This window comes from Oncorhynchus nerka, linkage group LG6 (assembly GCF_034236695.1).
Source record: "Oncorhynchus nerka isolate Pitt River linkage group LG6, Oner_Uvic_2.0, whole genome shotgun sequence".
NCBI lineage: Eukaryota > Metazoa > Chordata > Actinopteri > Salmoniformes > Salmonidae > Oncorhynchus > Oncorhynchus nerka.
The window spans coordinates 45862931-45889441 of NC_088401.1; the positions used below are offsets into that span (position 1 = coordinate 45862931).

Here is a 26511-nt window from a genome sequence, read left to right on the forward strand (position 1 = left end):
GGATGATGTGCACGCCTCCTGAGTCGGACTTGAAGTCCACTCCGAATACCTCTTCTCCGCCCGCAGTGTTTTGGAGCAGCCTCTGGAATAAATGCAATTGCCCTGAGGGGTACGAACAAAGAATCCAATTCGCGAAAGTCATATTCCTGTTGTAAGGCTCGAGAGTTACCTCTGCTCTGATAACCAAAAGTTATTTCCAGCTGTATGTAATTACACAAAAATAATTCTGGGCTAATAATGTAAGAAATAACAACAACAACAAAAATACTGCAAAGTTGCTTAGGAGCTAGAAGCAGAGCTGCCATATCTGTCGGAGCCATCTTAATCCATTTCAGGTCTCTCCAGAGATGTTCGATCGGGTTCAAGTCTGGGCTCTGGCTGGGCCACTCAGTATTTCAGACTGTCGCTCCAGTCTGAGGTATTGAGCACTCTGGAGCAGGTTTTCATCAAGGATCTCTCTGTACTTTGCTCTGTTCTTCCTTTCCTCGATCCTGACTAATCTCCCAGTCCCTTCTGCTGAAAAACATCATCATAGCATGATGCTGCCACCACCATGCTTCACCGTTTCATCAGACCAGGGAATCTTGTTTTTCATGGTCTGATTCTTTAGGTGCCTTTTGGCAAACTCCAAGCGGGCTGTCATGTGCCTTTTACTGAGGTTTGGCTTCCATCTGGCCACTCTACCATAAAGCCCTTATTGGTGGACTACAGCAGAGATGATGGTTGTCCTTCTGGAAGCTTCTCACATCTCCACAGAGGAACTCTAAAGCTCTGTCATCGGGTGATCATCAAGTTCTTGGTCACCTCCCAGACTAAAGCACCTCTCCCCCGATTTCTCAGTTTGGCTGGGCGACCAGCTCTAGTGTTTGGTGGTTCCAAACTTCTTCCATTTCAGAATGATGGAGGCCACTGTGTTCTTGGGGACCTTCAATGCTGCAGAAATGTTTTGGTACCCTTCCCCAGATCTGTGCTTTGACACAATGCTGTCTCGGAGCTCTACGGACAATTCCTTCGACGTCAGGACTTGGTTTTTGCTCTGACATACACTGTCAACTGTGGGACCTTATAGAGACAGATGTGTGCTTTTCCAAATCATGTCCAATCAATTGAATTTACCACAGGTGCTCCAATCAAGTTATAGAAACATCTCAAGGATGATCAATGGAAACAGGATGCACCTGAGCTCATTTTCGAGTCTCATATCAAAGGATCTGAATACTTATGTAAATAAGGTTGTGTTTTTATTTGTAATACATTTGCAAAAATGTCTAAAAACCTGTTTTTTGTACTTTGTCATTACGTAGCATTGTGTGTAGAATGCTGGGGATTTTTATTTATTTTATCCATTTTAGAATAAGGCTGTAAACGTAACAAAATGTGGAAAAAGTCAAGGGGTTTAAATATTTTCCGAAGGCACTGTGGATAATGATGAAATCGTGTAGATGTCCCATGCTCTGCTCTCTCTGTTCTCTCTGCTCTTGCACCTCAAGGTGCTTATGCACAGCCAATTACCTCTGGTGAAGTGAGCCCCTCAACACTGATAAAAAATATAAATGACATGTGAGCATGGGGCAAGGGCTAGGGCTAAAGCTAGGACTGTGTCTAGGGCTGGGGGCTAGGGCTGGGGGCTAGAGCTAGGACTGAGACTGGGGGCTAGGGCTGAGGGCTCGGGGCTAGAGCTAGGGATGGGATTGGGGGCTAGGGCTGAGGTTGGGACTGAGGGCTCGGGGATAGAGCTAGGGCTGGGACTGGGGGCTAGGGCTGAGGTTGGGACTGAGGGCTCGGGGCTAGAGCTAGGGATGGGACTGGGGATTGTAGTAGAGGACATAGGGTTTGTCTATACCCTAGGCAACACAATGACTAGGTTCTGGTTTCAATTATGGACTCTTTTGGCATAGAGGAACTACTTCACTGCCTACGTCGATAAGGAAGAAAACAATTATCTGGGAACTCTCCCAACATATCACGAGGTAGACATGCCAGAACATTGCGGTTCAAAACCAAAGTTTAAATTCTCAACCTTTGCAGTGGTTTTAGTCAAGGTAGCTGACGCAAACTAGCCACTTACGAAATGCACTCATTAAAAATAACCTCTGGGATCTCCATCTTGCTAGCTAATCTTTTGTATTTTATTCAAGAGGATAATTAGTGACGTAGACAGTGACGTAGTTCCCCAGACCCTAGTCTCTGTTTCCTAGGGTCAGGGTTTTCCAGACTAATATACTGCTTGAGGTAATTACTCTAACTAGATACCTGGATGCTGTGCTGATTCACCCCTTCCCTCCACCTTCCATTCCATTATGACTCTATGTGGTTAGCATGATAGCCCCCAGCTATTTGATGCATTTGATTGTAATTGGCTGAGTGTTAGGTAGAAGGTGCTGTGGTGACATGTTCCTAATAGCTGTACTTTAATCTACAGGAGCACATTAATAGCCATGCTACATCACAGCAGGTTGCTTTAGCTCCCAGCCACATCTGTCTGTCTGCCAACTTCACCCTGAAATGAATATATTTCTAATTTGTATCCGAAGGCCCTGCAGTGTTTACTGTGTAATATCTGATAATGGTATCTTCCTGAAGGTGGTATAACCTTTAACTCTTGAAAATTGGGAGACTCTAAGATAGAATAGACTGTGGTGTTGTGAATGGATAAGCTCCTTATATGTTTCTTGGAAACATTTTTCCTGCCCACTGAAGGATAGGCAATGACAAGACCCTAGGAGGCTCTTCTCTTGTTGAACATGACATAAGTAGCAGATTTCCTATAATGGATGCTCCCCATGATGTGCAGGCAGCCATAGGCCATGCATTCCATAGGGTTTAAACACAACATCTGCTTTTCAAGTGTGTGTGTATATGTGCACGCGTGTGTGCGTGCTACTTGCTTGTGTGTGCGTGTGAGAGAGAGAGAAAGACACCAGACACGGAGGAAGAGGAAGCCATCCCATCACGCCGGGTGGCTGGGCTTAGGGCTGGAGATAGACTGTTATTCAGAGCTTCACCAATGCTTTTTCTACTGTGTGTGTCTTTGTGTGTGTGTTAGCATTGGCCCACCTCTGAGATAAAGGGGAAGGACTTTGGGTACTCCACCTGCATTTCAACATCAAAAGATTGCTCTGTCCACATTTATAGCATTGTATAAACATGATTTAAAGTAATACGGAAAGAAGTTAAACAGCTCTTATTTTCAAAACATTTTAATTATTTTTATTTTCTGTAGGTGGTTTACTTGTTTAACGTGGCATAAGCCAGTATATATTTGCTGCTATAAAATGATTGCATCATACCAATTACATCTCAATCAGATGAAACTGGCGAGGTCCAAAAGAACAGGTGGTGACGTCCACTTCCAAACCCAAAGAACAGACTGTTGTTTTTGCCAAGGATTATCCATAAATTAAAGCAGATGCTTTTCCTTTAATTTCTCCCGCATCACAAGGACCACAGCATAACCACACGGAACAAAAATATAATTGCAACATGTACAAATGTTGGTCCCATGTTTTATGAGCTGAAATAAAAGATCCCAGAAATGTTCCTTGAGCACCAAAAGCGTATTACTCTCAAATTTTGTGCACAAATTTCTTTGCGTCCCTGCTAGTGAGCATGTTAATGAACACGAGGGAGACAGAGAGCTGGTTTCAAGCGCAGAGAGCAGCAGATGTTTAATTAAAGGGACCATAGGAGGAGGCAGGTAGCTGGGTCCAGGGGCAGGCAGAAGGTCATACACGGTAGGTCCAAAAATGGCAACAGTACAGGCAGGGAATAGACAAAAGGCGTCGAGAGTGAGGCAGGCAAAAACTATCATACACAGGAGGAGAGAAGGACGGAAAAAACAGCTCAGAAAAAAAGTGTGTCTCAAAACAAACAATACCTCACAGTAACGGGGTGCAAGGAACTGAACTAAATCGTGTTGGATGATGACATGCAGGTGTATGAACAGGTGATTAGAATTCCGGTGATTGGGATCTGGAGAGTGAGCTGGAAAGTGGGCTGTGTTCCGGGGTTTTCGTGTTTGGGAGTGTGAGTTGGACGCAGACGTTACAAAGCATTTCTCCTTTGCCAAGATAATACCAGCACCTGACAGTTGTGGCATATCAAGAAGGTGATTAAACAGCCTGATCATTACACAGGTGCACCTTATGTTGGGGACAATAAAAGACACTCTAATGTTCAGTTTTGTCACACAACACAATGCCACAGATGTTGACATGCTGACTGCAGGAATGTCCACCAGAGATGTTGCCATAGAATGTAATGTTAATTTCTCTACCATAAGCCACCTTCACCGTCATTTTAGAGAATTTGTCAGTACATCCAACCAGCCTCACAACCGTAGACCATCTATGTGTATGGCATCGTGTGTGGGTAAGCGGTTTGCTGATGTCAAAGTTGTGAACAGACTGCCCCATGGTAGCGGTGGTGTTATGGTATTGGCAGGCATAAGACACGGACAACAAACACAAGTGCATTTTATCATTGGCAATTTGAATGCAGAGAGATACTGTGATGAGATCCTGGGTCCCATTGTCATGCCATTCATCTATCGCCATCACCTCATGTTTCAGCATGATAATGCACAGCCCCATGTTGCAAGGATCTGTACACAATTCCTGAAAGCTGAGAATGACCCAGTTCTTTCATGGCCTCCGTACTAACAGATGTGTCGCCCATTGAGCACGTTTGGGATGCTCTGGATTGTGTACAACAGCGTGTTCCATGTCCCGCCAATATCGAGCAACTTCGCACAGCCATTGAAGAGGAGTGGGACAACATTCCACAGGCCACAATCAACAACCTTATCAACTCTATGAGAAGGAGAGGTGTCGCGCTGCATGAGGAAAATGGTGCCTCACTCACTACCGAGTTCCAAACTGCCTCTGGAAGCAAAGTCAGCACAATAAATGTTCGATGGGAGTTTCATGAAATCCCTCCATTACCAAGCACCCGCACATAAGCCTAAGATCATCATGCACAATGCCAAGCATCAGCTGGAGTGGTGTAAAGCTCAAAGCCATTGGACTCTGGAGCAGTGGAAACGTGTTCTCTGGAGTGATGAATCACGCTTCACCATCTGGCAGTCCGGGTTTGGCGGATGCCAGAAGAACGCTACATACCCAAATACATAGTACCAACTCTAAAGTTTGGTGGATGAGGAATAATGGTCTAGGACTGTTTTTTTATGGTTTGGGCTAGGTCCCTTATTTCCAGTGAAGGGAAATATTAATGCTTCAGCATACAATGACATTCTAGACAATTCTGTGCTTCCAAATTTGTGGAAACCATTTAGGGAAGACCCTTTCCTGTTTCAGGATGACAATGCCCCCGTGCACAAAGAGAGGTCAACACAGAAATGGTTTGTTGAGATCAGTGTGGAAGAACTTGACTGGCCTGCACAGAGCCCTGACCTCAAGCCCATCGAACACCTTTGGAATGAATTGGAACTCCGACTGCGAGTCAAGGACTAATTACGCAACATCAGTGGCCGACCTCACTAATGCTCTCGTGGCTGAAATGAAGCAAGTCCCCGCAACAATGTTCTAACATCTAGTGGAAAGCCTTCCCAAAAGAGTGGAGGCTGTTATAGCAGCAAAGGGGGGACCAACTCCATATTAATGCCCATGATTCTGGAATGAGATGTTCAACGAGCAGGTGTCCACATACCTTTGCTCATGTAGCGTATTTCCTGTCCTAAGAGAAATGTTAGAGTAACAGTTGCCTAGAGTAACAGTTAGAGGAAGACAGCAGAGAAACAAGGTGAAGGAGGGACAGGGGAGGGATACACAGGGGCACAGGGAGTCACTGTGAATTAATTTGGTTTTCAATATGAAAAGTACAATTTGATTTATCTGTATCCCGTTAATCTGTCATCTGGAGATGTGGACTTGGCAGACCCGGCCGCTTGGCAGCCCTCACTCCTGCACAGCTGGCTTTCCACTCACTCCGCATTTTCCAGCCTTTGATATTGATATAGATGTAACCGAAGTCAGCCATGGGTCCGCCACCCCCCGATAGCCCCATCCACCCAGGCCATGTCCAACTATTGTTCCAAGGCCTGTTCTCCCAGTCCAAGGACAGGCTGGCCAAACACTCACACACTGCTCCCACACAGGCCTCATGCAGATTACCTGGCCTCTACCTGCTGCTCCAGACCATGGAGTAGAGAACAGCCTGCCTTTAGCCTGCCCTAACCCTCCCGGCCCAAGCCAACGCATGTGGAGAGGAGAGGAGAGAGCTGGCTACAGCCTGGAACAGAACAGAACAGCCCAGCCCAACTAACAGATGACTGGACTGGAAAGAGCCTTTGATGAAGGAGGAGTGTACAGCTGGAGATCAAAGACAAATAGCTCTGTGGCAGATCAGATCACAATCTTTTTGGCTTGCTTAATTTGTGCAAAACCAGGAATATGTTGTTATATAAAGGCTGTACTATTTGTCAAATGAATAGATGCCCTTGTAGACAATCATTGAAAGAAAAACTACACGTCTTGGCAATGTTGACTGTATAGGAATAAGGATGTAGCCTAGGCCCCTGTCATGGCAGTAGATAAACAGGGCATCTCTGATTCCCTCATATGTCAGAGTTTACACCAGAGGTTGGCTCCACAATTCTATGTTTATCCTCCTGGGCTTGTGTCTATTCTCTATTTTCTAACCTAGCCTACAGCTGACCTCTCCAGTGGCAGAGTGGTGTAGCCTCAGACTGAGTTTCTCTCTCGATCTCCTCTCTTTGAAATCAGGGGGAGTGAAAAAACCCTAATTGGTGTCCAGGCCTCCCACTAGCCCCCTCCCTTCCCCACCTCTGCAGTCAAACACCGGGGTTTGCTTTCATCTCATGAAAGCGGTGCTGCTCTCTGATCCCTGTATGTGCTGGGCGGCTCATTTGGCATGCAGGGTGTGTGTCTGGTCTGCCACGGAGCCTGGGGAGGCTGAGACTCTTCTCCTCTACTCTCCTCTCTGACCAGCTAGAGCCAGAACCAGAGTCTAGCTCACACCGCCCTGGTCCCATATCCTTCCCCCTACCAACCCCCCCTCACATGCTGGGCCTCAGTCCCTCCCTCTACCCATGCACCCTGGCCTGCACTGACAGCTCCCTCTCAGATCTCGGCTGCAGTAGAGCCTGGGCCTCCTATATGTAGGACACCTCTAATGACTCTCTCTCTCTCTTTCTCTGTCTGTCTTTCTTTCTTTCTCTCTCTCTCTACCCCCCCCCCTTCAGTCCTCCAGACATTGAAAATAGAACTACTATGTTTTGACTTTAGTTATACTGTTAACTGACTGTAGCCTTTGAATTGATTCATTAGATCATTATTTTTTTATGTATCATGCTTACTTAGCATTTTTATTTCTCAGTCTGACACTGGAGCTGGTTACTTTACTGAGTGCCATTATGTGACTCAGTCCATAGTTTGCCTTTACCCCTCATCTCTCTGGCATACCCTCTTGTGTGTTTTAATTTCACAGACCTGTCAAGCCACTCAGGTGTCTGTCCGCCTGCCACCATCTCTCTCTCTCGCTCTCTCTCTCTCTCTCTTCCCACTGTGCTACTCTCAACAAACTGCTCTGATAAATATATAATTTTCTCTGTCTTGGTCACAGTCGGCAGAATTTGTTTTTATTACATGTCACTCAGGCTCTCTACATTTGCTTTTATAACACGCAGGCAAAATGTTTTACTCCTCTGTATGTGCATGCGGCTGCCTGCCTTTGTGACTTCCTCTCATAAATCCACTCTCTTTCCCTGTCCCCTCACTAGCTCGAGCTAGTAATTGTGCTGTGTGAGTCCACAGTCTGTTGCCCCCTGTTAAAGGTGCAATGGCCATTTCAATTAATGATATATTCCCATTAATTCCTGAACATAACTCACAAATGCTCCTTAAGCTACCATTTGGCTGAAGATAGAATGACAGATTGTGACGTTAAGGCAGCCTGTCTGTCTGTTTCTATAGAAGGTTTCAGCAGGTATAATTTCTCCTCTAGCCATGTATTAGGTATGACCTAACATATCATGAGCCCAAAGCACAGATGTAGGAAATTGTACAAAAGGAAACTGTCTGTTCAGGAAAATAGATTAAACGTGCGAAAATGTAATGTTGAACTGTCTGGCATCAGAGGGGCTTTGAAATGATGAAACATCTCCATTATCTATTTATTATGTGTTTGCATTTGCTGACAGTCTAACGGTGCGGCTGTTTTCTGGGAATAAATTCACAACAGAATGTCTCAATAAAGAGCCACTCCAGTTAATTTAAACTGATGGAGAAGCTAAATAGAACCCAACTAACGCTTGGCTATTGGCTAAATTGCTTTGAAATTGAAAAATGGAAATGCAGTAAGCTGGAAAAAGACAAATCCTGGATACATAATCTTGTTTCCCTACTCACAATCATTGATTAGTACATTTTTGGCGTATGGTTTTAAGAAAGTTTGTCGATTTTGACATTGAATTAGGTCATATAGCCTACAGGCGTGGTAGACTACTGTAAGGATATGGCTTTACTCAGACGCTCGCTAAAAACACATTGCAACACTTCCCGTGGGAGCAGTAAACAAAGCATAAAACATTTCTTCAACATATGTGTTACATACACCCCGTTTATAATTTTAGAATAGAATAATGATGTATTTTTTAAGCAGTCTTGCTCTTGGGTCCTTTTACAACAAAAAAATATGTATTTCTACACACTCAATTGTTCCCTGTAGTCCCTGGCTGTTTGTATCTCTGATATGATATGAGCAACAGGATGTCGTTTATTACAGGATGTCTTTCGTCTGTTCACAATGTGACAGACACGTTTACTAGTCGGCAGCCTGATGTGGTGTTGTACATTCCAGCCTCCTGCCAGTGATAGATACAGCTTGCCATGTAGACACTAAAACATAGCTCACCTGCCTGCCTTACCTGCTGTGTTATTATGTAAATATATCATCCTGGTCAATTCAAAGAGAATGCATATACAGTAGCTTGAAGTGCTTTATCTAAATGGACGAAGTGTAGAGTTATTTCCAGATTTCATACCAAGACACAAAGTGCGTATTACAGAAGTAGGATCTTAATTTGAGGCAGTTTGCTACAGCAATAAAATAATCCTGCTATATGGAAATGACAAATGACACATTTTGAAGTTCTCCTGGAACAGGGTGATCAAATTAAGATTATACATCTGTATAATGGGGAGGGATTGGGGAACCTGCTTCATCTGACTGTCAGTCTCCATCATAAGTGTGCCGGGTCCACAGGGCGGCCATTTTTTTAAGTGCAAATGAGCATCCCCCGGAAGATAAGAAAAGACAGAGGAAGAAAGAGAAAAAGATGTCTGGAAGCTCTGCAAATTATTTATGTTCTTATAAATCCCTCTATTTTCTTTGCCTTGCAATGAAAAGGATAGAAGGACAGAATAACACTGCAATACCAAGCCTTCCCAGGGTAAGCCTCCTGTACCCAAGACAAAGACGGAGGACAAAGACGCCTCGCAGTATATTCATCTCCATGTATGGCTTATGCCATGTAGGCATGCTGCTGTATGTTCCATACAAACAGAGGCTGGCGTTTGATGTTTACACTGCCTCATTTACTCCACTGGCCTATATTATGCCTTTGTTGTGAATTATAATCATAGCATACAGTGTATTTTAGAGGGAGTGAAGTCACATTCTGTACATCAGATGTACAGTATTCATTTAGATCATGATAGTTTGACATGTTGAGAGTCACTTGTTTCGTGGCATCTCTGCGATCATATACATGCGACAGGAATCTGCTTTGCTCATTCCATGATTAATAAAAAACGATTCTAAATGAAACTAGCGTAGTAATCCACCATTCACTATGCATCTCGACATCTCCTCCCTCCCCTTTGTCTAAAGTATCATCTCTCAGGCTGGCGTATGTTGTGCTAAGCCATTTAGAGTGGCTTTCTGTGTTCTGGAGAAGGACCAGCACCTCCTGTTTGGTTAGGAGCCTCAGCAGATGTCTATTCATGGGCAGCCAAAGCAGACTGGAGGAGTAGGAGGAAGCAGGGGGGGGGGACTGACTACAGTGAGGGACTCACTACCTGAGAGGGGTTAATTAAATCATAGGAGTGATGTGTGTAAGGGTCTGCTGGGACAACCAGGTGTCATCCAATGGCCAGGTAGTTGACACCTAAACAACTTGGGATGATACCACATGTCAGCCATCTTGAAAGCCTGGGATGTTTTGTTTAGTGGCTTTATAGATTTTTAAGACACTGCAATTGTATTTTCAATCTTTTCGAAATCAGCCTGCAAACATTGTTGTGAAGACAAATTCAACAGAAAATCTTGTCATGTTAAATGCTATTGTTTTTACCGTGGCGACGAAATCCATTCTTAGACACACCCCACATGCCTCAGCTAGACAGCATCTCCTCTATACTAGCTTCCACTTAGTGATGTCACGGAAGTTTGTGTTTATGTGGGCTGAGCGACACCCCCGGATCTCACACTTCTCGCCTGACATTTGTAGATGTTTATTCTCCGCCATCTGTCTTTGACAAATAACTTCAAGCGGAGCTGCTACAATAAAGTAGGTCTGGCTTTCTAAGCACTTCATAGTGTCTGCTGCCTTGTCAATATTCAGAGAGATTCACAGGGAATCACTCAGTCACTCAGCCCCTCCTCTGGGGCTTCCAGCTCTTTGGTAAAACCCTCCTCCCTCTCAAAGCAGCTGCCACTCAGAGCACAAGTTATACTGGGTGACAGAAGAAGCCACTACAGCAGTATACTAATACTTCACACAGCATAATCATTGTACAGAGAGGCCTGTTATTAAAGAGCTCATCACGCCCCTGAACATCATGACTGAACACACAGTGATACAACTACAAACAGTGACTGGACTGTAATTTACTGTTGACTGGTACATACAGCAAATCAATTAGCTAGTGTTATATTATAGCTATAGCGGGCTGACTTTCATCTCCCTGGGCACAGGATAGCAGGGATTGGATGTATGAGAACAATGAGCTTCACACTCACTGGGGACCCGTGTGGCTCAGTTGGTACAGCATGATGTTTGCAACGCCAGGGTTGTGGGTTTGATTCCCACGGTGGGACCAGTATGGAGAAAGAAACAAAAAAAGTATGAAATGTAAGTCACTCTTGAATAAGAGTGTCTTATGAAAATGTAAAATGATCTGGTGGGAGTGGATGGTGTGTGAGAGAACCTAGATTGCGACAGTCATCATGGATGTGATGATTCAGTGGGAGAAGATGGATGCATGCACACAATGGACTCCATCTATGATGCTAATGGTGACAGAGTGCTGTAGCACTGTGAGGCAGAGGTGAGAGGTCAGGTGTGTTGGTGCTAATGCACTGTTTTAGTGTAGTAACTGCTGCATTAGCATTGTATTAGAATGTGCCACATGCTGGATGACACACTTCCCTACCATCCACCCCCACCCAGCTTGAGGAGAGCGGTTGCCTGCTAAGGTAGCCGCTCTCCTCAAGCTGGGTGGGGGTGGATGGTACGGAAGCGTGTGTGTGTGTGTGTGTGTGGTGGCGGTGTACTGCAAATGTGCTGCGACAGCCCGCTCAGCCCCGCTCTCAGACAATCAGATTAATTGGAGCCGAGGCCATTAGCCGGCTGGAATACATTATTGCTTTTGCCGAAAGAGCAATATCCTAACCTTGTCATCCCAGTCCTTGTTTACCAGATGAGGGCTGTGTGTCTGCCTGTCTGCCTGCCCGCCCGACTGCCACTCCCAGACACACTGTCATCTCGTGGCAGTGGCTTTTGGCACAGAGTCTTCTTTCGACTCAAAGTGCCTCTCACTGCTGGTAGGGCAGCTTATTCTCTATGGCCCTACTGACTGTACTTTAAGTGTACGTTTATGTTTTATGTGTATCTATGCACCCTGGATACAGCTTCAGCCCTGAGGTCAGGGGTGAAGGCTTTAGTGACTATTAACAGTGAGAGCTCAGTGAGCTCAGGATTTGAGGATGATCTCTGCATGGTGTTGTGAGACGACTTCCTGTCTGTCTAAAGCCCTATGTCTGTGTCTCTCTGAGAGATGGCTAGCTTCTGTGTTGGTTGGCATGAGTCAGTTAGTGTGATCTAGCCAGCTAGTTATCCGTCCACGTGTGAGCGTGACTCACTGACATGCACAGAGACACGGGCTGGAAGAGCTATTGTTTACTTTTCAGTCTAGTGCAAATACTCATCGCAATCAGCGGCTCTGACGTCTCCCCAGCCACGTGTGTGGGTGTGCGTGCGTGTTTGTGTATGTGTCTGTGTGTCGGGCTGCAATCCTCTGTTGGGGTAATTAGATGGGCCTTGGTGTGCCTTTCCACACACTCTCCAGATTTTCAGCTCATTTATTTATGTGTTTTCACTGTGAATCCACTCTCCCTTCAATTTATGTTCTCTTGCACCCTGTCAAAACACACTCCTCTTCACTTACCTCCTCCCATCAAGTTTTATTGAATAAATTTTTCATTTGTGTGTTTTTTTCTCTGAGAGTGTTATAGGCAGGTGTTCTCAGAGCCAGAGCGGCTGTGATGATTAATGTCGTTTGGTGTTAATCCTCTCTGCAGGTCCCCTCTGAACCTTTATTGTTGGCCGCCAATAATGAGCGAACTCACTCGTGGCATTCGACGTTCCTGCATATTTACAAGCTAGCACCAGCTGACTCAAGCCATAGGTAAAGTGCTGGCCAACTCTGAATGTTTCCTGTGGTAGGTAGCTAATGTTCTAACCTTTTTATTGTTCAATACCATGCCATGCTTTTCTATGAAATATAGAGCATGAGGGATCACCGATATGATTAGCATCAAATCCAAAAGGCACAACTCAACTGACACCACAATAAAAGGAGCCAATTAATGGGCCCATTTTATCAGTGCAACCTGAATACTTGGCTTTGGTAGCATCCCAAATGGCACTGTATTCCCTATGTAGTGCACTATGTGGGGAATAGGGTGCCAATTGGCATGCATTCCTTGCCTTTATGTACATTAGGCCAAGCTAAAGGATCACAGATTAATCTCCAACTAATTTGACATAGGCTCTGCTGTTTTCCCCTAAACAGGACACATTAAATGGTCAATGTGAATACAATAAAGGATTTTCACTGACAGGGTTGCTACAATAGCAGGGTGAGTGTTGAACAGAGCAGGAAGGAAGTTTAAAGTACTAAGAGCTGGCAGCTGGTGCAGAATCGATCTACATTACAGTGATAAATACAGATTGTCATCCTGTTTGCATAACAAACCTGGGCCGTCTACAGAGGCACAGTACAGTATTAGGATGACAGATAATACCCATTTTTACATAACCAATTCCATTTTATAAAGACTCCTCCAAACCATTATGCTTTGTGATAGTGGATAAATGGATATTGATATGGTATGAGTGCATTCTGTATCTGCTAGAGGTATTTATTTTTTCTCTCTCTCCCCTAGTCTAAATCCCATGAGTAACGATGGGCAAATTGCTGCTTCATTCGATTCTTAGCAGTAGCTGGAATGCGTGTGTCAGCGTTTGGGATGTGGCTATTCGTAGAGGCCAAGTGGAGGAGGGTGGTCTGACACAGTGTGCCCTGCTACTCTACTCTACTCTGCTCTGCCCTGCCAACACACAGCACAGCATCAGGCCAATGGGACACAAGAGGACCAGGGGAGGGTGCCACGTCTGCTATAGGGAGTCAGGCACAGCACACAATCTCTCACACACAGGCACAGGCAAACACACACACACACACACACACACACACACACACACACCCAAACACATTCTTTGCTATTTCCCAAATTTGAATGGCTTATTATTTTAATCTCCTTTCCCTCATGGCCAGAGATCTGACATATATTATCCAGCCCATTCACCATCAGTGGTCAGGAAGGACAGGAGTTCTAGGAAAGCAGGACATTAAACCACTGATTTTAAACACAGCCTTACTCGGCCCGAAGCCTGAATGTGAATGTGGGAGTGGATCCAAACACCAACTCTCACCATCACACCTTTGTTCCCTGCAGGTTAGCTGCCATCAAGGTCAGAGCCCTGTAGCCCCTATAACTGATTTGTGTAATTAAAACAGCCGTTATATCTCTGTTCTCCTAATGGCACATTTAATCTCACTTGGCCAGAGTTTTATTCGCAATAGTTGGAGTCTCTACTAAATTAATCACAGTCATGCAACGTGCTTAATGTGTGTTCCTTTGTTTGCATCTTAATTTACTTAAGGTTTATACCCCTGAGCCGCAAGTCTATTAGCATTCTCCTCACCTCTCTCCCTCCCTCTTTCTCTCTCAATCTCTCTCTCTCTCTCTCTCTCTCTCTCTCTCGCTCTCTCTCCTTTCCCCTCAGACACAAACACAGACCTTTTTGTTATATCCAGAGGATAAATAGTTTTCTAAAATGGTAACCTCGGTAATGAGAGTTTACCCTCTTTCCAACAGCTGTAATTATATCTGTCATTGACGCAATATTAATACCTAGGCTTTTTCTATTGACTATTACACCTTTGCTAGGATAGACCAGGAAAGCTTAGTGGTTGACATACAGGCAACCCACATACATAATAGTATAGTCAACTCTGACGTACTCAGATAGTCAATGACACTGATTCTCGTATATGCTTCAGGACGGACACACCTGCTACTACACATGGAAGGATTATGACAGGTGGAGGTGATGGTAATGGTCTCTGTGGTTCAGGATCCAGACGTTCAATTGGCTGAGCCCTGATGACTGGCTGGCTGGCTGCAGTGGGTCTGTGATGGTGGGAAGCCTTCCAGACCATAGGCTCTAGGATTTAAATTCTGAAATACATGTAGTTTCTGGGCAGTTTGGATAGTTTAGAGTTCAAAATGTGTGACTTTTCAACAGTGCTCTACTTTTTGCTTTTAACACAAGATAATTTCTGACATCTTGCCCTCTGCTCTTGTTGTGTACTCCAAAACAGAATTTCATATGGTTTTGTGAGATTGTAGAGGTTTTTTTTCCCGAGCCTCTTTCCCATAATGGTTGAAGGTGCTACAAAGGCAGACTTAGAATGTTACACCACTTTTAAAACAGGATCAATCTTACTAACAGACCAATGACAAGCCAAGGCTCCAGAGACAAAGACCTATAATGAAGATAGAAGTATGTGAATACAACCCAGCAGTTCAGACATGTACAGTAAATACGTAGTTATTGGAGACAGCACATAGACCATGTGTTAATTTACATTTTTCAGCACAAGGTTTCAGTGGCTTTTTAGCATGGCCCCATGGTCTTGGTTGAGTTTTAGATGAACCTGGACAGGAATGTTTCAGTAGAGATAGAGCCTGCGATATCTCTCCATCCCCTCTATATAGGCATGTTTTGGAATGACGGAGGACCTGCACTTTGTCTGACCATAATATCCTGACCAGGAAAAACTCTGGGCCCTAGTGATGACTGAGTGTCTGCTTGGCCATGTTAAATCACACTAGTGTAGTGGGGCCAGAGGATAACTCTCTGAGTAGTGCAGAGTAGAGAGGCTGCCTGGCAGGGACAGGGAGTGTGGCGATGTGGAGAGAGCCTCAGTATAATTCATCATGCCTGTACTGTGCTGTGCTGTGCTGAGTGTGACTGGGCAGCAGAAGGCCTCTAAGTGAATTAGGATACTGTTGAAGTCATGCCATCGATCACAGAAATGCTGTGCCACGTAATTCATTTTCCGTAAGTGTAATGGTCATAATTTTGGAGCACCAGGTTTCACGGGGAAGGGTGGGAAGGGGGAGGGGGGGGGGTGGGGTCTTTAATGAATCCCAGGCGCGTCCTAACAGTGGCCACCCCCCTTTCCCCCCTTCCTCCACCCCCACTCCCCTGAGCACAGTGACTTGTAATTTAATCAATTAAAGGCTATAATAGATTTAGGGGCAAGAGGAAGTGTAGATTATTGGTTTGGAGATCTGCAGCGAGTTATTCTTTGGGGTGATTTATAAAAATAATAGAGTGCACTGCATGCTGAGGATCATTTAATAACACAGGGCGCGCAGAGTTAGGACAGACAAATTATGGATGACACCCCTCCAGCGGTCCAACTCTCACGCTCACTCTCCCTTTTCCTCACTCTCTCTTTCTCTCTTCCCACACACAGTCTGTACTAGAGACACCACACTCTCACATTCACACACAAGCAAAACCACTCATACACACACTCAAACATTCACATAGTACTGTATGGCTGATATAACAATGAACGCCTGCATCCTCAGATTCCAGGCTTGGGTGATTCAGTGTCATGGTGATAAAATGATACTGCTAGCATTATTGAAACAGCTAAGCTAGGCTTTACACCTCAGAGGGTTGAGAGCAGAGCCTGGCAATGAGAAGCAGAGAGCGAGAGAGCCTTTCTCCTTTCCCGGAGAGTCAGTCCAATCAAACAGTGCTCTGAGCACCAGCATAGGTTTCAGTCTCCACAGACCAGCATGCCCGAATTTCTTCATCTATAATTAAGGATTCCACTTTATTGAAGGGTAGAAAATGACAGTTCTGCCCTTGGATATGTGAATCTGGGGGATAAAAGGGAATGGTAATGTAACCTGCTCAGAGTTGCCCAGCACCTCATCAGCAATAGATGTTTAAATAATTAGAAAGTACAAACAAATAAGGAAGGAGCAAGGGGAGAGCAGAGTGATGGCCTTCACTGAATCAATGCGGGACTGGCTTGTCTCAACTGACTCACCACGTTACAACAGCCAGCCAGTTGGCTCCAAAATGTACCCAGGTCTGGTTTAATGAGTCTCCTCCACCATCCACCACCTTCAGATGTTGCCTTGCCTGCCTCTTCTTTTGATAGATCTGTCTCTTCTCTCTCGTCCTGCTGTCTCTCTGGTTCCACTGTCTGAGGCTGGAGGCTAGCCACTCCACCGCTCGCCTCATCAATTCCGCCACAGGCCTGTGTCTATCGGCCTTATTGATCTCAGATTATGGTATCAGTGTAAATAGAAGGAGAAAATCACAAATCGATAGCAGACTGTTCCTAAAGCTGCCCATTCAGCCAGCTGTGGGCAGTGGGATCATTGGAGGTTGGTCTTGTTGTGTCCCTTGATGATCCCATGGGAGATAGCCTTGCTCCCGTATTTTCTTCTCCCTTTCCCATTGTGTGTGTGTGTGTGTGTGTGTGTGTGTGTGTGTGTGTGTGTGTGTGTGTGTGTGTGTGTGTGTGTGTGTGTGTGTGTGTGTGTGTGTGTGTGTGTGTGTGTGTGTGTGTGTGTGTGTGTGTGGACATGTTTAACTATTCTTGTGGGGACCAGAAGTCAGAATGGTTAGTACGGGTTAGGGTTAGGGTTTAGGGAAAATAGGATTTTGAATGGGACTGAATTCTGTGTCCCCACAAGGTTTTCTGTAGAAGACTGTGTGCGTGCGTGTGTGCACGCAAACATGCTGGAGAGAGAGAGAGAGAGAGAGAGAGAGAGAGAGAGAGATTGTGAGTGGTTAATATCCCTCTCTTTATATCTCCACATTGCACTGGCCTGGAAAATTGCTTCATTACTAAACATTGAATATTTATGGTGTAAACAGTTCCAAATATCATAACTTTACTTATTTATTAGGTTTTTAATGAATGCTCCAAGTCGTTTGGTTTGTGTAATGACTACATCAGGATTCTGTCTGGGTCTGTCTGGCAGCGTCTTGTTCAAAGAGTCGTACATAACTGTAGATAATCTGATAATGTGACCAGATGGAAGGATACTGTAGAGCTGTCCCCACTCTTTAGACCTCACTGTGAATCCATGCCTTGACAGAACAGCTCCTAAGAACCTAGAAGACTCCAATGAATTAGCTGGGATGAACGGTGAAATGTAAGCACTGGAACTGTGTGAGTTAAAAGCTGTTGGTTTTAGAGTATACTGCTATCCCACTCTCTCAATGGGCCTCGTGAGGTGCCTGGGACAACAGCCTCTCTGCTGGAGAGACATTTTCTCCCTCCCTCTACTCCCAGTCTGTCAGACTGGCTCCCTCCATGCAGTTTGTTTTGGGATGAGGAGGAAAACCCATGAATCGTGAATGCCATTACTTTGTTTACGCATTAATAGTGCCACATTTGGTGTTCAAATGTAAATGAATGAGATGCATTGTGTGTGGCCCTTTGTTCTTAGCCTCCGTGATTAAAACCCATCACAGTGGGTTGTTTTCATTAGCAACATATGCAACTCTTGTTGTTTTTTTCAGCTCTGTTCTTTGATTCAATGAATTATGGCGGCAAATACGTTGTTTGTTTCCCTGCCTGCCACGGAATATCATCAGTCTGGATGGAACAGCCAGTTCCATGGACAGCAGACAATGTTCTAAATGTCTTTATTGTCTGCTGTGAGAAAGGCAGCTCAGCACTGAGAGTAGAGAGACAGGTTAGAGAGGATAGGATGGTGTTCTGAGAGCAGGGCCTGTTAGCAGGTCAGAGGTTAGCGGGGGTAGACTGAGGTGAACACGCTGAAAGCAGACAGCGGCCATTGTTCTCCCGCCCCTTATTTTCCCACATGATTCTGTCATCTGTCAGCCCAGGCTCACCTCCATCAAGTGGAAGAAAGGAAATTAAGTGACCTTACCCTGCTGCCATTCTTCACTCTGAAATAGAACATTAGAGCTTCCTTTTTATGAACTATTTGCATGCACAGAGCACCACTTGGAGAGGCTGAGTGGTGAAAGAAAGAATGTCTCCTATAGGTCTATTTTAAACACTTTAATGGCACCTAGGATAGTAATTACATCTCTTCTTCCAGAGAATGAGTTGGACAGCACTTGGGTATTGGAAAAAGCCACAGTAGTTCTACTACATAAAACGTATTTTGAATGTAGAAAAAGAGGGCAATCTTATAACTATTCCTATAACAATTTATTGTAAACAATTACGTACAGTCGAGACAAGTACTCCGTCGATCTGTCAATGGTTGCCTTATCATTTCAGGTATGCGTTATCTCAAGAGTGTTGTGTGTATATGGATGGTTATTTGCTGTTGGCTTGTTCTAGTGCTGGCTCTGTTTGTGCTGACACCATTCTCAGCAAATGAAGGAGAGATCACACAGACAGACAGGCAGTGTTGCTGTGCTGGCCCAGACAGACAGACAGACAGTGGTGCTGTGCTGGCCCAGCTCCCAAGAGCCTATTGGGCTTGGCCTTGGACTCATGAGCAGAGCAAGGACAAGATGCCATGTGTGCTACTGCTGTGCCATCCTACTGGCAGCGTGCAGTGGCGGGCACTGCCAGGGCAGGCTATAGGAGCACCATGCCACACGACATTACCCACAGGGTCTTGGCCTCTTCCTCTATATTTAACAATTAACCTGACCTGACTGTGAGCCTCAGAGTCCACTGGTCCTGCTTTCTCTAGCCTTGTACTGTAATCCAGATTTGGAACCAAACTGCCACTAGGCAAGCCCTGGGGGCAGGGAAGCTAGTGACTCCTCTAAGGACCTGACCTGGCTCAGACAAGCTGGACATGTTAGCAAAAGGCTATTGGTCCATGGCACCGATTTTGGGTTAATTGTGGTCATTTAAGACATGGCTCTTTTTCACTGCAGAGTTTCGTGCCACCGCTATGTCCTCGAGCTGATCTCCAAGCTGTCTTGGTCATGCGGCCGTATGACCCCTCACCCTGTCACAGAAAAACACAGTCATCAAGGGGGTGTTGACAGAAAAGACCCACATCGTTACCCATCATGTTTAATTTCTACGGTCATGTCCAGTGTATCTCCGGTCCTATCACATAACCATGCTTTGGATGGAGTGTCTTTAGAGGGCTTCAGTAGTGTAGTGTGGCTTTTATTGTGTTATAAAGCTTAGGCCTTTGAGGATCCAATAGCTGAACCAGTAGCGTGACAGAGAAGGTTGAAAGAGTGTGGAAGAATAAGTACGTAGGTGGTGAGAAAGCAAACTGCCTCCTTAAGGCATTTATTGTCAACCACTAGAGCTGTTACTTTCTCCAGCAGTAAAGTACAGTACGCCCCTGCAACATCTTTAGCGAGTCTAGTGTTGACACTTTCAACAGGGAGAATAAATTGCTTATTATAAAAGCATTATGTCAATTTCCTTTGTTCTGCAGTTATCTGTTGTGTTTAATGAAAGTGGAAGGGTTTCTTTTTTACTCGGATGTCAGATACATTATTCTCTGAATAACATTTTGCCCTAGTACAACACGGAGAGAGGGAGAGAGAGAGAGAGAGAGAGAGGGAGAGAGAGGGAGGGAGAGAGAGAGAGAGAGAGAGAGAGAGAGAGAGAGAGAGAGAGAGAAAGAGAGAGTGCTTGTGCGTGCATGTGTGTTAATATGTTTATAGTATTGTGTATATTAGTGAACCTCTGTTTACTAATCTTTACAGTGGTTTTCATGTTGTGACTGGATGTGTGTGTTGATGGAGTCAGCCTGGTTTATGCTGCTCTGCCTGCATCTCAGGGCTGGATGGAGGGAGAGAGGGATAGAGAGAGGCAGATGGCGCTGTGTGATTGATGGGGCTGTCTCCTGCTGTCTGCAGTCTGTGTGGATCTGGGAGTCATGTCAATGACAGGTGGACTCATCTCATCCAACTCTGTGTCGCCGCTGAGAGAGCCAGTGCCGCCGCGGAGTGCTGAGCAGAGAGAGCACGGGGCCGGGTGTGTGGCTGGCGCCGAACATGAGGCAGAGCACAAGGCTGCTCTTAGCAAAACGATGACAAAAGAAAGCTGCGTCACAGCGCATCAGTGCATTACTCACTCCAGTGGAATGAGATCAGTCCGGGGTCACAGAGGGCTAGGTTGTGCTGCCGGAATATGCGGCTGGATGAGAACAGCTAAAGTAAAGATTAATCTATCACACAATCTATGTTTATGTATAATATATAATGCCTTCTTTTTCTCTAAATAATTTTCTTTATATTTTCTCTCTCTCTTTCTCTCGCTCTCTCTTTCTGTCTCTCTCACTCTCTCTCTCTCTCTTTCTGTCTCTCTCGCTCTCTCACTCTCTCTCTCGCTCTCTCTCTCGCTCTCTCTCTCGCTCTCTCTCTCTGCTACCCAGCATCCCTGTGGCCACGTCTCGGACCACTGACCCGGGCCTCTCCAGCGGTGCCTCGGGCAGCTCCAGCGAATCAGAGAGCAGCTCCGAGTCAGACTCCGATAGCGAGAGCAGCTCCAGTGACAGTGAGTGTAACGGGGCCTCCCGGACCGCCACCCCAGAGGTACAACACAATCACTCCTTACTATACTCTACCAACCAAGCATAGTCAGAATAAAACTAACTGTGCTATCAACCAATACTCAACCAGTGTTATGCCAAAGAGGGAAACATTATTATTTTAGGCTCCAGAAAGACACATTATTACACTAATACCATCTAATATCACTAAAACAACATTTTGATCAAGGGGAGAAAACTTCCCATCTACTCTAATATCCCTATAATTTTGATAGGATTAAATTAGCAGACTTTCTTGTTTTAGTGCCGACACTGTAGAGACTTGCATGACAGCTAAAGCAGCTATAGCACCAGGCGCAGTTGTATTCCACAGAGGGGCAGTCTCTTTGAGCCGGGTAAATATTTACCACAGTGCATCTGGGCACCCTCTACAGACCATGTGACTTCCTGTCCACCAGTGAACAGCCAATGGGAATAGCCAGGAGGACCAGGGAACGGCCCTGTCTGTCTTTAGGGAAGTCTATTTCCCTCTCAAAGTGCACTCTACTGATGGTTTACTAAAGACTTCCGGGAGGGCCCAGGAGTTTTCTAGCAGGCATGTTAGAATGTTAATGTAGTATTGCTGCAGGTGCTTTTAACTCCAAAATCCCCCTGCCCAGAACAGCTTAAATCCACCACCCCAACTGATGGGATGTAAAGGCTGGGGCTTTCACAGATGAAATAGTGTGGAAGATTAAATTTTATGAATGCTTGCATCAGACTGGAGAGTGTATGTGTTAGCCCCAGCTTTACACTCAGTGGTTTTAATGCTTCATTCCTTCGTCAATTCATTTCCAGCACTTCCTTTCCGAATGATTTGCTATCATTTAGGAGATCATTCAAGACAGTCTTTATGATTTCATATGAGAGATTTATACTTGTCTAGGGGCATAATGGTAGAAAACAAACGATGTGAGATAGCATGGTTGATGAAAACATGGCACTCAGAGACTGCCGAATGGCGCAAGGAAATTATGGGAGAGCACTACTCAGTCATTCATGAGTTTATGAGAGCCTATTTTAATGGCCGCTTCATCACAAAATGTTGTCATTGGTTTGCGGGTGTCATAATATAACTCTGAAGAGACAATTGAATTATCACATTTTACTTTCATGAGTCAACACAGTGTTTTATGAAGCTACGTAGTCTACTATCAAACCAAACTTGGATCTAACTGTATATTCTTTGTCCTTTCTGCTTTTCTTCTCTCACAGCCTGAACCTCCATCAACAAACAAATGGCAGCTGGATAAGTGGCTGAACAAAGTGACCCCACACAACAAAGCACTTATCAATACCCAGCCAGAGAGAGAGAGCCATGGGCCCAGCAGCTCCCAGACTGACCACAGCCAACAGGCCCCTGAGGGCCAGGGCCCGGCCCCAGGGAAGAGCAAGCCTGGCCCCGCCGCCCTGCTGGCCCCGACAGACCCCAAGGAACGGGCCCTCCTCAGCCCCATCAGAGAGAAGGCCAAGCCTAAGACTGGACCAAAAGTCTCAGAGGGCAAGGGTTCAAAGGTCAAATCCCCAGCCGTGGTGGCGGTGGAGCCAGCCCCAGCCAGGCGCAGCTTGGGGAAGAAACAGCCGAAGAAAGTGGAGCGCTCGTCCAGCCTGGAGGATCACACCTCCTGGTCCAAGCCCATCAACCCCACCATCAGCACTACTTCCAAGGAGAAGGACCCTCCATCCCTCCTGGAGCAGCCCAAGTCCAGGACCAAGAGCACCAGTGGGAAGACTGCCCCTAGGAAGGAGCCTCGCACCACCACTACAATTACTCCAGCTCCTCCTCCCCTGGCCCCAGTCCTGGAAAAGAAGAAGCACAGGGGGCCCAGCAAGATCATCCCCAAGTCCAAGGAGTTCATCGAGACGGAGTCTTCGTCATCTGAGTGCCACTCTGAACCAGAGGAGCTGGTCAAGATCCATAACCCTCCCTGTCCAGGACCCAGCAGTCTGCAGACTCTCAAAGCAGCCAAGGACTGCAACAGCAATATCCTGACTGTCAGTAGCCTTACCAGCACCTGCAGCTCTTCCATATCCATCCCAGACCCTGGGGCCATGGACCTCCTAGGGGACCCCCTCTTCTCCTCCGTCCCCATCGTCCAGAACAAACTGCTGTCCCCTCTCAGGGACTTTGAGGACATCAAGTCACTGTGGGTGAAGATCGAGCTGAGCTTCCTGTCTAAGATTCCAGGGCAGGACCCCCCTGAGCCCCCTTCTGTGAAAGTTGAGCCCCGGGAACCACTTGAACCCAGCATTAAGCACAGACGACAGTCCCCCGCCAGTCTTCAGTCTACCCCTGTTGAGAAACCACCTAGCAAGGCCAAGAGGAAACACAAGGCAAGCACAGAATCTTTCTCACTCTTTTTTCTCTATTGGTACTGGCTCGTATTGGTTTATAGAATAATGGTTAGAGTATGTCAATGGAGGAGCAGTGAGAAATGTGTTAGTAGTATGTTCAATTTGGGCCGGAAACTAAAAGGTTGCTGGATCGAATCCCTGCGCTGACAAGGTGAACATCTGTCGTTCTGCCCCTGAGCAAGGCAGTTAACCCACTGTTCCCCGGGCTCCAAAGACGTGGATGTCAAATGTTAAATGCGGAAGACACATTTCAGTTGAATGCATTCTGACTAGGTGTCCCCCTTTCCCTTTCAATGGTGACTGAGCTGTTTGTTTCTGTGTTCCTCAGATGGACCATTGTGACGCTGTCGGCGGAAGCAAGAAGTTGCGGTTGGAGAAAGACTCCTTGCTTCTTCCCCCATGCATCTCACCGATACACAACCACAAGAACATTAGCACAAAAGAGTAAGTGTCGCCGAACCACTCACAGCAGTACTTACTTACACATCACTATGGTTACTGGATGAGAAAAGGAATGTGTAGAGCATCATGTTATGTAAGTGTTTAGAGGCATGTACATAGTCATTATGGGTGTCAGCAGTGCAGTGGAGGAAAAAGTACCCAATTGTCATACTTGAGTAAAAGTGAAAATACATTTACATTTAAGTCATTTAGCAGACGCTCTTATCCAGAGCGACTTACAAATTGGTGCGTTCACCTTAAGACATCCAGTGGAACAGCCACTTTACAATAGTGCATCTAAATCTTTTAAGGGGGAGGGGTGAGAAGGATTACTTTATCCTATCCTATGTATTCCTGAAAGAGGTGGGGTTTCAGGTGTCTCCGGAAGGTGGTGATTGACTCCGCTGTCCTGGCGTCGTGAGGGAGTTTGTTCCACCATTGGGGGGATACCTTAATAGATATAGATATAAATACCTTAATAGAACATGACTCAAGTACAAGAGAAAGTCACCCGTTAAAATACTACTTAAGTCTAAATTATTTGGTTTTAAATATACTTAAGTAAATGTAAACATATCAATACTTTCAAATTGCTTATATTAAGCAAAACAAACAGCACAATTGACTTATTTTTGTATTATTTACAGATAGCCAGGGGCACACTCCAAAACTCAAATGAAGCCTTTGTGTTTTGTGAGACCACCAGATCAGAGGCAGTAGGGATGACCAGGGATGTTCTCTTGATAAGTGCGAGAATTGGACCATTTTCCTGTCCTGCTAAGAAGACACTTTTGGGTGTCAGGGAAAATGCATGGAGTGAAAAGTACATAATTTTCTTTAGGAATGTAGTGAAGTAAAAGTAAAAGTAGTCAAAAATATAAAAAGTAAAATAAAGTACATATACCCCCCAAAAATACTTAAGTGGTACTTTAAAGTATTTTTACTTAAGTACTTTACACCACTGCCACAGTGTAATTACAGGCTGTTATATTTCCTAAGTGTATGGTAGTACTGTATGTGCTGTATGTGTTGTGAATGGCTACATCCTCAGGCAAGGTCCAACCAGTGTAGATCCTCCTCAGAGAGCAGGCTGCGACATACAGGAGAAGTGAGGTTGCTCCACTACACATTTATCTTTTAGCTATTGCTAGCTCTCTCTACAGTGTCCTGTGTCCTACAGCATTAAGGTAACGTGACACTGACAAGAGAGCTAATGCTAATTTTAGATATTCAATTAGCGCTGCAGAGACCTACTGCTCGATGAAGGGATGCTGGTGACAAGGGTCAGGGGGTTGAGCAGAATGAGTCTGGAGGACGGAGTGTCCACTGAGCTTCACCACTAATCACTACACATATCTTTAATATGATTACCTGAGCTATGATATATGAGCTGGCACGGGTATCTAGTGCAGAAATGCTGAACCCTTTGGTCTGGGCTGAAATATGACCTGCCTAGTAGCCTTTAAATCATCCGAATTTAGACAGCCTCAAAGCAAATCTTCACCCTTTTAATCAGATTGGCCTCAAAATGAGCAGAACCCGGTCGGTCCATTTATGGCATTAATAAAAAGCATCTTTGCTCAGATTGGAGAGTAAAGATGCTTTTTATTAATGCTGTAAACGGACCGACCGGGATTCTGCTCATTTTCAGGCCCATAAAACAAGACAAAATATGCTGCTGTTCAAAATAACCTGAGGAACATAATCCTAATGAGGTTTTCTGACTGCGTTTTCCCTGTTACTGCTTTAGGCGCTCTTGTGCTAGCTAAGCATTTTTTTCTCGTATATCAAATCCCCATGAGTTTAGGGAAAGGGAGGCGAAATAATCTATTGTTGCAAACAATGTGAGAAATATAGTAGCAGCGGGAGGCGAGGTTTCTCGCTACTACTGTACGTCCTTGGTGGTTCTTAAAGTCCTTATTGACTTTGAGGAAGGGAAAGTATTCAAGGCAACTTCTCCACCTGCCTCTTATCTGTTAACATAGAGAACACTATTGTTAACAAAAGCCCCATGTGGGCACACACAGCTATACCGAGAGAACCCACCTGGATACAGACTGCAGTCTGCTGTGTTCCCCTGTGAGGGGCCAGGCTCCTGGAGCAGGAGTGGATATTAGAAGGACTGTAAATCTAGGCAGAAGTGCTTTCTGTCATAACAAACTGCCTTTCCACTGCCTGATCAATCAATATTTTGACCCGTCAGTGCACTACAGGGCTATTTGTAGGCCTATTTCTGGGCTGCGCCCTTAGAGGGTCAGAGGCACTGGGGGGAAAAATGAAAGAGTTCTATGGTTTTATACTTTATTTTTTATATTTTTTACCCAAAACCAAGTGGAAATTATATGTTGAAGTTATATTAAATATCATTGATCTGCTCACGTACTGTTTTTATTGTAATTGAAGTCTCCAAGATGCGTTACCACCGTAACCTTCGTTAATAAAAGCCAACTGATGGTGAAAGTACCGACTCCATGCCTTAGCATTAATGCTGCGTTTGATTTAGTCTTATAATAAAAACTGAAATAATCACTCATTCTAACAAACAGAATATTCTGTCAAAGGCCGGCTGTTTTC

The 26511-nt window shown here is 45.2% G+C and overlaps 1 protein-coding gene across 1 annotated transcript in view; it reads left to right on the top strand.

Annotated features, from left to right (window-relative positions):
- Positions 1 to 26511, top strand: part of LOC115130020 (AF4/FMR2 family member 2-like) — a 178214-nt gene that overhangs the window by 137966 nt on the left and 13737 nt on the right. Inside the window, 3 exon segments of the mRNA XM_029660800.2 lie at positions 20986 to 21145; positions 22357 to 23475; positions 23825 to 23940. Of these exon segments, the coding sequence (XP_029516660.2) occupies positions 20986 to 21145; positions 22357 to 23475; positions 23825 to 23940 (1395 nt within the window).